The sequence below is a fragment of the Oryzias latipes genome, chromosome 9 (genome assembly GCF_002234675.1).
Source record: "Oryzias latipes chromosome 9, ASM223467v1".
Taxonomy (NCBI): Eukaryota; Metazoa; Chordata; class Actinopteri; order Beloniformes; family Adrianichthyidae; genus Oryzias; species Oryzias latipes.
In genome coordinates this window covers 5,900,883-5,914,639 of record NC_019867.2, presented here as the reverse complement: position 1 = coordinate 5,914,639, position 13,757 = coordinate 5,900,883, and the positions used below count along the sequence as shown (strand labels likewise).

General features: G+C 40.3%; 1 protein-coding gene across 6 annotated transcripts in view; it reads left to right on the top strand.

Annotated features, from left to right (window-relative positions):
* The window catches only part of LOC101175242 (rho guanine nucleotide exchange factor 28), a 49,944-nt gene that overhangs the window by 31,147 nt on the left and 5,040 nt on the right, over nucleotides 1-13,757 (top strand). Inside the window, exons 14-32 of one of the 6 annotated variants that reach the window (XM_023958918.1) lie at nucleotides 159-270; nucleotides 483-563; nucleotides 1,350-1,392; nucleotides 2,681-2,770; nucleotides 3,337-3,460; nucleotides 4,734-4,878; nucleotides 5,059-5,114; nucleotides 6,113-6,173; nucleotides 6,531-6,663; nucleotides 8,039-8,172; nucleotides 8,809-8,949; nucleotides 9,427-9,677; nucleotides 9,751-9,876; nucleotides 9,972-10,089; nucleotides 11,311-11,565; nucleotides 11,640-11,716; nucleotides 13,081-13,259; nucleotides 13,378-13,475; nucleotides 13,554-13,751. In XM_023958918.1, coding sequence (XP_023814686.1) covers nucleotides 159-270; nucleotides 483-563; nucleotides 1,350-1,392; nucleotides 2,681-2,770; nucleotides 3,337-3,460; nucleotides 4,734-4,878; nucleotides 5,059-5,114; nucleotides 6,113-6,173; nucleotides 6,531-6,663; nucleotides 8,039-8,172; nucleotides 8,809-8,949; nucleotides 9,427-9,677; nucleotides 9,751-9,876; nucleotides 9,972-10,089; nucleotides 11,311-11,565; nucleotides 11,640-11,716; nucleotides 13,081-13,259; nucleotides 13,378-13,475; nucleotides 13,554-13,751 — 2,422 coding nt within the window. Of the gene's footprint in view, nucleotides 1-158; nucleotides 271-482; nucleotides 564-1,349; nucleotides 1,393-2,680; nucleotides 2,771-3,336; nucleotides 3,461-4,733; nucleotides 4,879-5,058; nucleotides 5,115-6,112; nucleotides 6,174-6,530; nucleotides 6,664-8,038; nucleotides 8,173-8,808; nucleotides 8,950-9,426; nucleotides 9,678-9,750; nucleotides 9,877-9,971; nucleotides 10,090-11,310; nucleotides 11,566-11,639; nucleotides 11,717-13,080; nucleotides 13,305-13,377; nucleotides 13,476-13,553; nucleotides 13,752-13,757 lie in introns of all 6 variants that reach the window. The other 5 variants (XM_023958922.1, XM_023958919.1, XM_023958920.1 and 2 more) reach the window with 5 other exon arrangements.

Genomic DNA, 13,757 nt, shown 5'->3' with positions numbered 1-13,757 from the left:
AGGCAGTCATTAAGAGATAAGCTCATTCTGTCAACAGCTCAATAGTGTGGACAAAAGGTCAGTTGGAATTGTTTGTGCTGGAGGCTTTTGCTGTTTTTTTTTCCATTTGACTTTTTTGTGAACTGAACTTGTTACCCTCTTTGCGTCTTTGTACTCAGAATTCTGAGGACCCTGAAGTTCGCCTGCGCTCGTACTCCTACTCCTCCCCGAAGGCGAAGCCCTCACGACCCCTGCTCAACCGAGACATGGCCATCACCGACCTAGAAGAAGGTGAGCAGCCTTCAAGCCTGTTTCCTCTTTGACCCCCTCTTATTTTGACCTCTCACAAGCCACTTGAACAGGCAAACAGGCCACATTCTTTTCAACAAGTCAACCAAAGCTCTATAAAATGTGTCTTCTATGAGCCCCTCTCTGGTACAGCAGCGCTCATCACGGCTGACTGCAGGAAACTGAAAGTTAAAGTCGTGCTTTATTCTGTGTAGGTGGCACGATCAGCAGCAGCGGCCGTTCTCTGCTTCAGGCTTTATCACTTTCTAAATCGCTTTCTCGTCTCAACCAAGTTAGTAAGTACAAAGTCAGTGTCAAGTGACAGCTTGGACGCTGCTGGCTGGTTGGTAGCTGTGAGGGCTTGTCTTTTCTCTTTCTGGAGCACCATGGGACAGGCTGGTGAGCATCAAGAGCTGCACAGTTAAAGGGTATTGAGTTGTTTTAAAACTCAAAATAAAGAACTCACACAATAATTCTAATCTTGCAGTGTAATAAAAATATTTACTTGAAAAAATATCAATTTTTTGGCTGAAATTGTGCAGCTCTGTGATTTAATTCTTGGTGGTGAGTTGGAGACCAGTGTCTTTCCTAAAGACATTTTTTTTCTTTCTTCCAGTGATCAAAAGCAGACCTTTTTTCACTCTTTGATTGTATTTTCCCCTAATAATAAATTGGATTTCCAAAAACTATTTATATTTTTTGGTTAAAGGCTTGGCAAGTACAAACTGAGGCTTAGGAAAAGTCCCAACTTTTGTGGATCATTTGAGGGAGGAGGTTTTTTTGGTTTTGTTTTGTCATGCTTCCATTTGGCGTCGTGTCATTTCTGCTCTTAGCTTTTGTTTTTCCAAATCTGCTGTCATCTCCTTTTCCGAGGCAGAGGTTTCTGGCCTTTGTTCTTTTTCTGTTGGGATGTACTGGATCCCAATGTTTTCTCTGATCCCTGTATTTGTCTCCAGCTTGGTTGTAATGAACGGTGATGGTTTCTAATCACTTCCGTCCATCTTCTCTGAAATACCTTTAATCGTACTGACGTGAACCTCTTGGCCTAATCTTTTGTTTGTGACTGTTATTGTTCGTTGCAGAGCAGAGAGCGTTCAGCCTGACTGAGACGCCCAGGGAAAAGAGGTACAGCCTGAGTGTCATCACATGAGCTCACCGCAGATCCTCTCAACTGTGTAGACTCTTGCTTAGACATACCTCCATTTTTAGCCATCGCCTGTGACCGGCGTGCCTTAGACAACAGACTCTACATGTGTATACATTTGTCCGTCTTCAGTTTCAACTATGGTGGTGGTGGTGGTGGTGGTGGTGGGGGGGTTATGACATATTTTCTGTCGTGAGTTTGAGGCCAGCGTATTCTGTAATTGTAACCCTAAAAACCCCTGAGTAAACAACAACATTTTAAGCTTTCTAGGATGTCAAAACATCGGAAGATGGTTCCTAAATGCTGAACCACATCAGTGACACTGAGTTTGTTTCACCCACATATTGCAACATTTATGTTGCATATACATTTTTAACTGTTTTCCTGCTTTCTCATCCACCCATGTAACACATGCGGGCCCCTCACATACATTTTACAGGCTGCTTCATCTCATTGATACATACATTTCATGCGCTCATTTTATTTCTAACCATGCATTGCTACTTGAGGAAATGTCATAGAATAACAGCATAATAAAAGACTATGAATTCATGATGGTTATATTCAACCCCTTCATGCCCGAGTTCGTTTCCAAATATATATAAAAAATATATTTGTCAATGTTTATTCCTTTGAAGGTGATGCTAAATTAAGTTGAATCAAGACCCATTCTGAAGAAAATTGATTTTTCTGGTGTTTTTACAACATTCCTGTGGTATTTTTCTGATGATGAAGGATATATATGAAGACAATTAAGATCAAAATTGCATTTCTAAGGTAGTTATTCAAGTTGGTGTAGAATCAGGAAAAAATGCCATCGGAAAAAGAGCTTATTTGTGATGTCGAAAATGCACTGGGCGAAGGAAAAGAATGGGCTCCACCCCAATGGTCCCACTCACAACTCAAAGGTGAATTTCTAAGAAACTCCTGCTGCTCTGCAGGAATTATGTCCCTGAAAACGACACTTTAAAAAAAACTGTCTAAAAGCTACATATTCGTAACTAAAAGACCACTGGGAACATTTTTAAAATAGATCAAAAGATGATCGGAGTGGGCCTCTAAAGGTACGTTGCAAATGAGTGACATACGGTGTGAAGGGGTTAAATACCTGCTTGTATAGACTTAATTTTCGCTTTATGTTTCCTTGAAGTAAGCTACTAAAATGCTGTGGACTGATAGAGACATTTTTTGGATCTGTCCTTTTACTCGAACTTTAACAGATGAGAAGATGTGAAAGTTGTCAGGCCTGAGCTGTTTGTATCCATGCAGGATTTTGGGTTTCCGTAAGCGGGCCCAGTCAGCAGAAGAGGAGAGCAGCGCGTCGCTCCAACATCTCACGCTCACAGAGTTCCTCAAAGAGTATGTCTCCATCATAAGGGCCTCGCAGACATGCATGTGTAGCTTGACTCATTCTAGTCTCGTCCATCTACTACCCCGCCAGTTCGTCTTTTAACCGTTCAGCGTCTTTGTATAAATAGATTCTCTCCTAACAATTTGTGTCCAGACTGTTGATGCATGTTTCTTTTCTTTGCTCTTAAGTCATTTTTCCCCTTCACCTACAGAGTAAGCTCCAAACATAGTTTTAAATAGTTGCCACATCATTAATTGCATTTTGTCAGGGGTGGGCTATAAATAGAAACTTTTAGAGACCATAGTGATGTCCAAGCATGCCAAGCATGTTATAAAGAGTAATAATCTGTGGAGCAGGGGTCCTGGAAGACTGAACATTCTCTCATTCCAGCATGACACCACTGTTCCTGATTAGTCATCTCTTTCCAGTCGAGTAGAACCACTAAAATAATGATCTGTTTGGTTTTTAAAGACAGCACAAGTGGGATTTGAATGCAGTAATCACATACAGGGGGTCATTGTTATAGCTGTGGTGACTTTTTATTGATTTTCTGTTTAAATGAAACGTGGTGTAGGATCGAGGACGAGGAGTGGGACAAATACATAATTCCTTCAAAAGTTGAGACGGAGAAGTATAAAGTGAGCCGGACGTTCAGCTTTCTGAAGAATAGGATGTCCAGCACGCGGAACAAGACCAAGGTGAGGCGGCGCTGTAGAAAATTCACTTCTAAATGACGCATGTTTCTCCAACATGTGGTGAAACATGAGTAAAATCCCTGAAATTCATCTTTAAAAAAATTTGAGGTGGGGGGCATTGAGTGTATATGAGAACTGGACTGAGTGACTCCTCCCCCACGCGTTTCAAACAGGAAGTACTCACTGGCTCCTTTGAAGCCAAAATCCCATATGCTACTATTGAAAAATAAAACAACTCAGTCGTTCTATTTGTCAGAATAACCATTCTTTCTCTACTACTGTTTTTTAATATGTTCTTGCTAATTTTTATTTTTAATTCTATGTTTTTTTCTGTAGTGCAAGTATTCAAGTTATAAACTTAAAACCAGGTGCCTCAATAAAAGTATGCAGTCTCAAGTTGACCATTCTAAACATTTGATTGACGACAGATGTTGTGTTGCCTGTGGCAGGGGTGTGACCTTCCAACAAGCTCACTCCTGTCTGGTGAGAGTGGTTGCCATAGAAACCATGACCCAAACTGACTCGGACCAATTACTGCCTACTGACGTAGTCTGGCTCCAACATGATGGTGTCCGCATCATGAAAAAAAATGACCATTTTATTTTGTTGGAGCTGGACGGAAGGCATTTTCTATGAGGGACATCACACTCACTCAGTCCAGTTTTTATACAGTCAATGGGTGGCTTGTTGCTAGTAAAAGGTTTAACAGCTCTTTGAAAGATCAGGTCAGAATTCCTCTCCTGGGGGGCCATTTGTCTGTGCTTGGTGTCTTTGGCAATGTAGTAAACTCCCTCCCCTGCCTTAGCAACAGGATACAGTGAAGATGTTCTCTTACACAACGCCGAGCCCCTTCCCCACGCAATTATGGAGCCAAAACACTTTCTGCGGGATCCTCTTAGGGCTACAAATTCTGTTTGTATGTGGGGATGGGGATCCTGCGTTTACAAGAACGCAATGTACCTGAAAAGCAACAACCCCCCCACCCCTAGACGTTCTCACAAAGTCTGATAAGAAAACAAACACACACTTACAGAGAGGAATCCTCCTGAAGCCCCCCCCTAAGGACAAAGCGCTACGACCACAGCTGTCCTCATGGACTTCCTCAACGTAAACAGAAAAGCTCACACAGAGGCCCCTTCATATCAACTAACGTCATTTTAGCAGGTGTTTTGTTGCAAACAGAGGAACTGTTGGTGGTTTAGATAATATTAATTTAATTTAATTTAATACCAGAGCAGCGGTAAGACTTTTAAAATGAGTGTGACTTGAATTCCAGGTGAAGGGAAAAGACATGAAGGAAGGGAAGGACAGGACGGGAGCCATGAATGGACACCAGTTTGTCCCTGTGTCCCAGTCGACTCCGGCGCTCTGTGCGGCCTGTGACAAGCCTGTTTCTGGGAAGGAGCTGCTTCAGTGCTCCAGTGAGTGTTTTACTGCTGCATGTCCTGCCGTGGTTGAACGGTTCAGGGTTTGATTGACTGTTTTTTCTTGTGCTGCAGTGTTTTTGCTTATCAGAAATCATGAAGTCATAATATTTCTTTTTTTTATGAGCCCAACTCATGAAGAACAGATGAAATGACTGTTGTGACTCTCGTCTGCAGGCTGCTTCGTGAACGTCCATAAAAACTGCAGGGAGTCTGTTGCGGCTTGTGGAAAGGTAGCCCCTCAACTTCAAAATCAAATAATGAAATGTGCATCAACGTAAAATGATAATAGTCAAGTTTAATAAGCCGATGATGGCTTTTAGGCATTAAATGTATAATAACCCTATAAAAGACTGTTTGTTGAGTTATTTTATGACATTTATGAAACTTAAAACAATTTTAAAGGAATTCAAGAACACCTTTCTGCAGAAATGTAACCTAATTCAAAGACATTTGCCCAAAAGTATGTCAATCAATGAATGTTAGAACATTTTTGTATTACTCCATATTGATTACTAAAATGATGATTTATTGTAGCTACAGATATTTAGAATCAAACCAAAAAAATTGAGTTGAATGTTTTCTTTTTTATTCTTGTCAATGTAATGTGTTGACAATTTCACACAGGTTATTGTGCCGGCTGTTTTTTATGATTTCCATACCCATATAAAATATAGAAAAGTTTTTTGTTTCTTTTTAAAAATACGCTATTTTTATTGCATTTACAAAAAGAATCATTTCATGATCTAAAATGTAGACGCTTAAGTCCGACTTTTATTCGTTTGATCCATGTGTGATGCATCTGAATCTCTAGAATAAAAATGCAAACTCCCACCACTTCAGAGGAAATATTTCGTGTCAAGAAAAGACTAAGCATATATCGTTAAAATGTTGTTCAATTCCTGTTTAATTCTACAGAAGAAACATAACAATGGTGATATATTTCATTAGACAGGCATAAAAGTTCATTTTGTGATCAAACTGCACATGTCCTTTTTTATTGTCTTATCTTAGCAACCTTATGTTTTTGACCAAATCAAGTATTTTTTGCTGTACTCTAAAAATTCTCCAAATTTTCTATTATGCTTAATGGTAAAAAAATATAAAAAGTTTCGTGCAGACAGACTGGCGATGTGTAACCACATGACTTCACACCGTCTCCGTCTGTTGACTCCAAACACAGTTCCTTACAGCTGTTTATGTTAACATGTCTGCGTGCGTGTCCCCCTAGAAGCTGCAGCAGGAGAGGAATGCAGCTTTGGTGAAGAGCAAGACTACGTCTCTCCCACACAGTGAGTACAGTAAACTCCTCACCCCCTTTTCCCTGTCCCCAAGTGTCGGTTTTTGATTCATTTGGTTCTTACCTTGGCCTCCCTTGTTCCGGAGTGGATCAAAAAAAGGCACCACCTCCCTCCCTGCATGCTTTCCAGTTAAATTTCAATCCGTCTCTGTGGGGGATCTGGCCTGGATTGTGTTTTTGTGCATGTCTGGCTTTTTCTTTTTTTCAGTATGGCATACTTTACTATTTGACAGAAGTCACCTCATTGTTGTGGTTTGGTTACAGAAGCCATCCCAAAAAAAAAAGTTAAATATATGTATCTAAAGGAACCCTAAAAGAACACTTATTTGTCTTCCTTCTGAACTTCCAGACTCAGTCAAGGAGAACTGTCAAGCATCCGTTTTCTCCTCGTCTTCCTCTTCCCCTTCTTCAACGTCATCCAGAGAAAAAAGAGAAACAATCACCCATTTTTCCAAAAGCCTGTCCATGTCTTTAGATAGCAGGTAAGGTGTATTTTTAGTCAACAGCCATTAGATATGAAAATCACCACATTTGTGGTGATTTTTGGTCAGGAGCAGATGAAAAAATGAAGTTGGAAAAAAAAAATTTCTGTGATGTAGAAAATACACTGCGCAGGCCTCAATGCATTGTGATGCATCCACTTGTAGACAACGAGATACATCTAAGTCTTAGTCTGAGCTGCCATCTGGCTCAAAATTGTACAGATGGATAGCTCCAATATTCCTCGCCATTTTTGTTGTGTCAGCATTGTTAAGTTGGGCTTGTAAGGGGCTGTAAGCTAGCAGGAGAGTGTGCAAACAGAGAGCTTTTATTTATAGGTGATGGGAAGAGGGGACAGGATCGCTCTGCACTTACAACTCAGAGGTGAATTTCTGATTAACTACTGCCGCCCTGCAGAAGCTATGTCCTAGAAAACGACAAAAGTTTGTGTTTTGGCTAAAAACGCCATAATTCTGATTAAAAGAACACTGGGAACGCTTTAAAAATAAATCAAAATATTATCAGAGTGGGACTTTAACTATTTTGTTTAATTATTTTTTGTTTTAGACATTTATATATCCTCTTTTATTAAAATTACATGCAATGACCTAGTCTACGTTGGAGGAAAAAAAAAGATTCAAATTCACTGGATTTGAGGACATTTCTCTTTGACACGTGGATCATCAGAGAAGAGAAGGTCCTCAGGGTAAAGTGATCAAGGATTCAAAATGTTTGGGTAAAACAGGTAAACAAAAAAACAGGTAAAAAAAATACACAGGAAGCATCTGAAACTAAAGCATTGTCCTTAAATTTCCCTTAAATTATTATTTTCTTCTACAAGAATTGAGGGTTTTTGTTCCAATTTTAAAAATATGAGTAACTGAACCACATAAAGTTGTTGAATCGAAACAGATCTGGAGTTAAAGCTTCACTAAGTCTGTTTGCACTAAATAATATAGATCATGTATGTTGGATTTTGAAGTAAAAGCTGTTATTGTTGCATATTTTGGGGTATTTTAAAGTTTCCCCACTGGGGTCAGATTCCAGTCATTTCACTGAGAGCAGTGTTCACTGATTTGGGTGCAGCAGTGATGTGGGTTTATTGCCTTTATGCTGACATAAAAAACATCCATGTATGTCTTAATCTCAAAATGTTCAGAGTTTTTACAATTAACCCATAAAAACCCACGGTGACATGAGTGTAACCGAAAAATAGGATTCTGTGATCCACATGGTTTATGGTAAAATACACCTACTTTTATTTTTTTAAGAAAAAAGGGGTCTGAGTTCTTATGGGTTAAAATTCAAGTAACATAGTTATACCCTCCCATGTTTCCAGAGAGGGCCATGTTTAGGTCGGGATGTTTTGTTTGTTAGCAGAGGACTGAGTGACGTAGCAGAGGCGGACAGTGAGTGCAGCATGGCAGCCTTCCTGAGCAGCTCGCTGTCGGAAGAGGGGACACCCGTCACAACAACCTCCCCCTCCACTGACCTGCCAATCAGCACCCAGGGTGAGGCACATATCACATTGTCAGTACATGAAAACTGGACTTAACAACCCCCCCCCCCCCCCCCCCCCCCCTTGCGTTCCAAATAGCAAGTACCTGCCGGTCGAAACCCTGTAGACTTCTATTGAGAAACAAACAGCTATTGCTCTGTTATTATGTTTGTAAGAATAATTATTCTTGCTCTGCTGCCTTTTATTAGCATGTTCCTGCTGATCTAATTTTTTTTCATGATATTTATGCTGTAGCGCAGGGTATAAACTGACCAATCAGATCCCTCAACAAAAGTATGTGGCCTTGCGTGGAACGTTTGATTGACAGATTCTCCCGAGCCCGCTTTCAGTGGTAGGGGGTGCGGCCTTCTAACGCGCTCACTCCTGATTGTAGAGTGGTTGCCATAGAAATGTAGGTGGGCCAATCACGGCTTACTTAGGACGTCTGGTTCCAACATGGCGACAGACATAAAGTCGAAAAATGGCGACTGAATTGACTTCATTTGGTTGGAACCGGAAGAGAGGCACTTTCTTTGGGTGACGTCACGCGCGATTCGTCCATTATATCTTATACAGTCAATAGCTTATCCTAAAGGATTTATGAAGCATCAGGGATGAAAATGAGATTTATTGCTCTTTATTTCTGTAGATACAGTTGACGCTTCTGTACTGACTGAGCTGTCAGCTGATCAGCTGGGACTTGATGCAGAGTCGTGGAGTCTTGCTGTCAGTCCAGACTTTTGCAGGAAACTTGACAGATTCACCATCAAGAGACAGGATGTTATTTATGGTAGGACCTCTCTATTTTCCTTCTTTTACTTTTTTCATTTTATATCTTTTTGTAAATATTGATTTAACTTCTTTTTTATTTTTTATTTATATGGATAAACCTTGTTAGCTGTGGTATGTCATTGAGATGAAGATGAATTATCGAATAATTTCAGTTATCATATCAGTAGGGGGAGGGCAATCTGCTCTGCAGTAATTGCTTGTTTGACTATAATGGTGCTGTGGGTAGTGGGTTTTGTGTTTATTTTCAACTCAATCAGTCACATTACTACACATGACAGAGTTTCATATCACAAAGAAGTCAACTTTCCATTAAATACCATACCAAAAAAAAATACTTCTTGATACTAATACCTCCTGCAGGTATTTGTGGACAAATGCATGGTGACAGTTTTTTTTTTTTTTAAATGAGACTTTTTGTTACCCACTGTCCCAGCCAGTCACCTCATCTATGCCACTTTGGCTGCCCTTCCTTTAGAGCTCATGCAGACAGAGCTTCACCATATCCAGACTCTGACGGTCATGTCGGAGGTCTTCAGGAGGGGCATGCTGGAGGAGCTGCAGCTGGACTTGGACTGCGTGGCGCGGATCTTCCCGTGCTTGGACCCCCTGCTGCTGTTCCACAGAAACCTCTTTAGAACCCTGCAGGAACGTCGTCAGGTGTCATCCCATCAGGAGAACTCGCAGAATTACCTCATCCATCAGATTGGAGATATACTTCTTCAGCAGGTTGGCGGAACTAACGCGAGTACACTGATGCATGATGCACGTTTTTACACTGAAATCTGACGGTGTGCCTCAGTTTTCGGATGAGAACGCGGAGAGGATGAAGCAGCTGTATGGAGAGTTCTGCAGTCACCACATGGAGGCTGTACATGTTTTCAAAGAGCTCCAGCAGCAAAACAAAAAACTTCAAAACTTTGTCCGAGTAAGTTCCAAGAACTCTTATTTTAGAAGGCATCACCTGTGAAATACTTTCTTCTTTAAGCAGCCAGTCTTGTGTTTTTTGTCTTCTCTGCGCAGCAACAAAGCAATAACTCTCTTGTCAGACGAAGAGAAGTGCCAGAATTCATCCTACTGGTCACACAGCGCATCACCAAGTATCCTGTGCTGCTGGAGAGGATTTTACAGCACACCCAGGGTAACTCAGCTCTTCTGCACGTCATGCTAATCAAAAACCTGTTTTTTATTATTATTTTTTTTTTAAGCAGGTATTACAAAAGAAATAGGATTGTACACTGGTTACAGTCTTCATAATGAGGTTTATAAGAAGGGGAAAAAGCAAGCAAACACATACATTATAACTGTTATGCATAAAAATACCAGGGCTCTGCAACCTTCAACACTCAAGAGCAATTGAGGTTTGTTTCTCAACGAACAAAAACTATTAGGAGCCACAAAATCTTATTTCACCCTTGAAAAAAAGTAATTAATGGGCTATTTGGTTTGTTTTTGGGATGAATAAAAACATAAGTATGAAGAAAAAAAATCCTATTCTGTGGATTTTTTCCACCAGTAGGGGCGCTCTAACTGGAATTAGAATCAAAAATAAGATAGACGAAAAATCAATGCAAAGAAGAATAGACTTTTTCTTTAGCAGATAGAATACGCTCGACAAATTACTTACTGATAATTATTTTCAAATCATTGTCCCTTCATCATGGAAACTACACAAAGAAGTTCATGTGGTGCAAGTTTTAAGTTAAAGGCCATTGAGCTTGCTATCCAGGAAGGATAGCACATATATGTACATTTGCAGTACAAAATCGGTTTGCACATGCAGTAAATATCTAATTTTTCAACATTGATATCTGCGGCTTATAGCCTAGTGTGGCTTGTATGCCTTTTTTTTTTTTAAATACAGCAGATGCCGCTCATATACAGGTGCGCTCTGCAGTCCAGAAAGTAGGGGTTCATTAAATCAATGCTAAGTAGCCCTTACGTTTTACAATTTCTGTTATTTAATTTTTTCAGCTGCAGAGCTGCATGTGGCTCCGGGGCCTCAGGTTGCAGACCCCTGGAATAAACACATATGGACAGTATACATTGAAACTATTTACAGACAAACATACACATTTATGGTGATACATATTTCTTGGACACTCACTTAAAAAAATACATACATATATCTTTGTATTATAGCTATATATAACAACAAACCATATTTTATTTTTTGTTTGAAAGTGAGTGGGAAAAGGGAAAAAAAATATTTCACTCCTTTCGGATTCATTTATATCAAAGTTGTGGTTTATTGATCTTATAAATGCAAAAACTAAATTTCAAAGCTTTTTGTCAAGCTATGAGGAAAACACATCAGTAAAATCCTGGTCATGCCTCTTGATGATGTTTCTTGTGCTCTCAGAGGGAAGTCAAGAACACTTGGACTTATCAAATGCTTTGGCCCAGATCCGAGACATCATAGCTGCAGTGGACCTGACTGTCAATAATTATGAGAAATGTCAGGAACTGCAAGAAGTTCTTGCCAGGCTTGACATCAAGAGTTTTGCCAAGCTCAAAAACGGCAAAGTTTTTCGCAAACAGGATCTGCACAGTAAACACAGGAACCTTCAGCACAAAGGGCTGGTCTTCTGGAAAACTGCCACAGGGCGTCTAAAAGGTGTGAATCTATCATCTGTCTGTCTTTTCTCTGTAGATCTGGCTCCAGTTTACATATAAATCTTCTTTTTTTAGACACTTTGGCTCTCTTACTCACGGATGTTCTGGTTTTCCTACAAGAGAAAGACCAGCGCTTTATATTTGCTTCTGTGGTAAGCATCAACCCAACAGATACTTTAAAACCAGAACCACATATTAAAAAGACCTAAATCATGCTTTTCTTAAGCCTTTCAGAGTAAGCTGTATCCCTATATTTGATAATATATTACCTTTAGCTTACTAAAGAATAATTTTTAAGATAAAATATGAGTTATTTTCGCAAGATCATTTTCCTACCAGGAAGTAGGATGACTTGATCTCTGAGGCACCGGCTTTCGCTCCTTGTCGGTGCGAATTTCATGAAGTCAATCTAGAAATGACCTCTGCAGCGTGTCTGCGTCTCGCCCACTGAAACAAACGACATCGAAACTTTTGCAAAGATGAATGTACATAGAAAAGGAAAGAGTTTTGCTCCCTGCTAGCTCTGTGGAGAAAGTGGGTGTGTGAGTTAGCCTGGGTCAGTGCTGACAGCGCAGACTCTTCCTGGAAGGGGCTGTTCTTCACTTCATGATGTCACATGTGTGAGAACCCGCTCGTTTTTGTGGATTGGGAGGGGCTGGTGCTCAAAGAGCAGGTTTTGAGAGAAATACTCAGAAATGTATGACTGGATCAAAATACCACTTTGGGGTTGTTTTTTGTTAGGGGTGAACATTAGAAATCACTTAGAAGCTCGAAAAGTTGATTTTGCATGATATAGCCCCTTTAAAGCTTTTCCTCCCAGAACTACGGTGGCCCTGAAGTGCAAATCACACCAACATATCAGTCGACGCAAAAACATTTTAAAGACTGTAATAACAATTAAAAAAGAAAAGCAAACAAAAAAAACATTAGATTTTAGAAACAAAAGCACAATTCCAAAAAAATGAAATGAAATGTTTTGGAAAACAAAGTTGTTCACAGGTCACCACAGCGAATCAGCTAAGTCAAAATGAAAGGTTTAAAAAGAAACGATAAGAAACCAGAAAAGCTAGGTATTATTAGGACATCACTAATTGGATGATGATGTTTGATTTTTGACGTTTAAGTATTTTCAAATGAGTCTTCAATACCTGCATAGTATGGAGCATATCCAGTATCGCAGACTTTTCAATAAAATGGATTATATTAATCTCATCCAATCAGCGATGTCCCTTAGTACGTACCTTTTCCACTTTCTCATAGTGTTTTGCTTTTTAATTCATTTTTATTTCTGACATTTTTTTGTTTTCCAAAATGTTACATTTTTATTTTGTATCATTTTTTTGGAATTGTGCTTTGCTTTCTGGGATTTTGTTTTGATTTCTAAGATGTAATGTCTTTTTTGCTATTTGTTTTGATTTTAATTGTTGTCGTGATCTTTAAAATGTGGGGTTTGTTGGTGGGATTTGCACTTCAGGGCCACCAAACTGAACTTATGTTTATGGGTTTTCTTCTCCAGGACCAAAAACCCCCTGTGATCCCACTGCAGAAGCTCATCGTTAGAGAGGTGGCCAATGAGGAAAGAGGAATGTTCCTTATCTCTGCCTCCTCAGCGGGGCCAGAGATGTATGAAGTTCACACCACCACCAGAGAGGAGAGGAATGCATGGATGAAGCACATCCGGCAGGCTGTGGAGAGGTGTGTGCGCACATCAAGACGGCCCTGTTTGTTTAGCTTCTTTGTGTGAGTGCATGACTGGTTAATGTGTGGTAATGTTTGTGTTACTCATTATCTAACCTACTGCCCTACGTGGCAGTTGTCCTGAGGAAGAAGAGGAGGAGGAGCGAAACACTGAGACAGAGGAAGCCAGACATGCTGCAGAAGTGAGAATTCAGAAAATAAACAAGTTCCAGGGTAAGGCCAAAAAATCTGCAATCATGCCTCACCCCAAACCAAACCAGTCCTCACCTCTGTGCCCTTACCTCTGTGCAGATGCCCTGTTTAGACAGGACCAGCGGATCTGCCACAGCTTGGAGGAGAAGCTGCAGCTTTATGCTGAGTTCGCTGAACTGACTCTTCCTTCTCCAGAGCCTTCACCACATCGCCACCTACTGGTGCAGCCAGCACAGCTCAGCGACTGCGAGACGCCACGTCAGGCCTTGAATCTGGTCACAGCAGCACTCAGAGAAGGTCAGA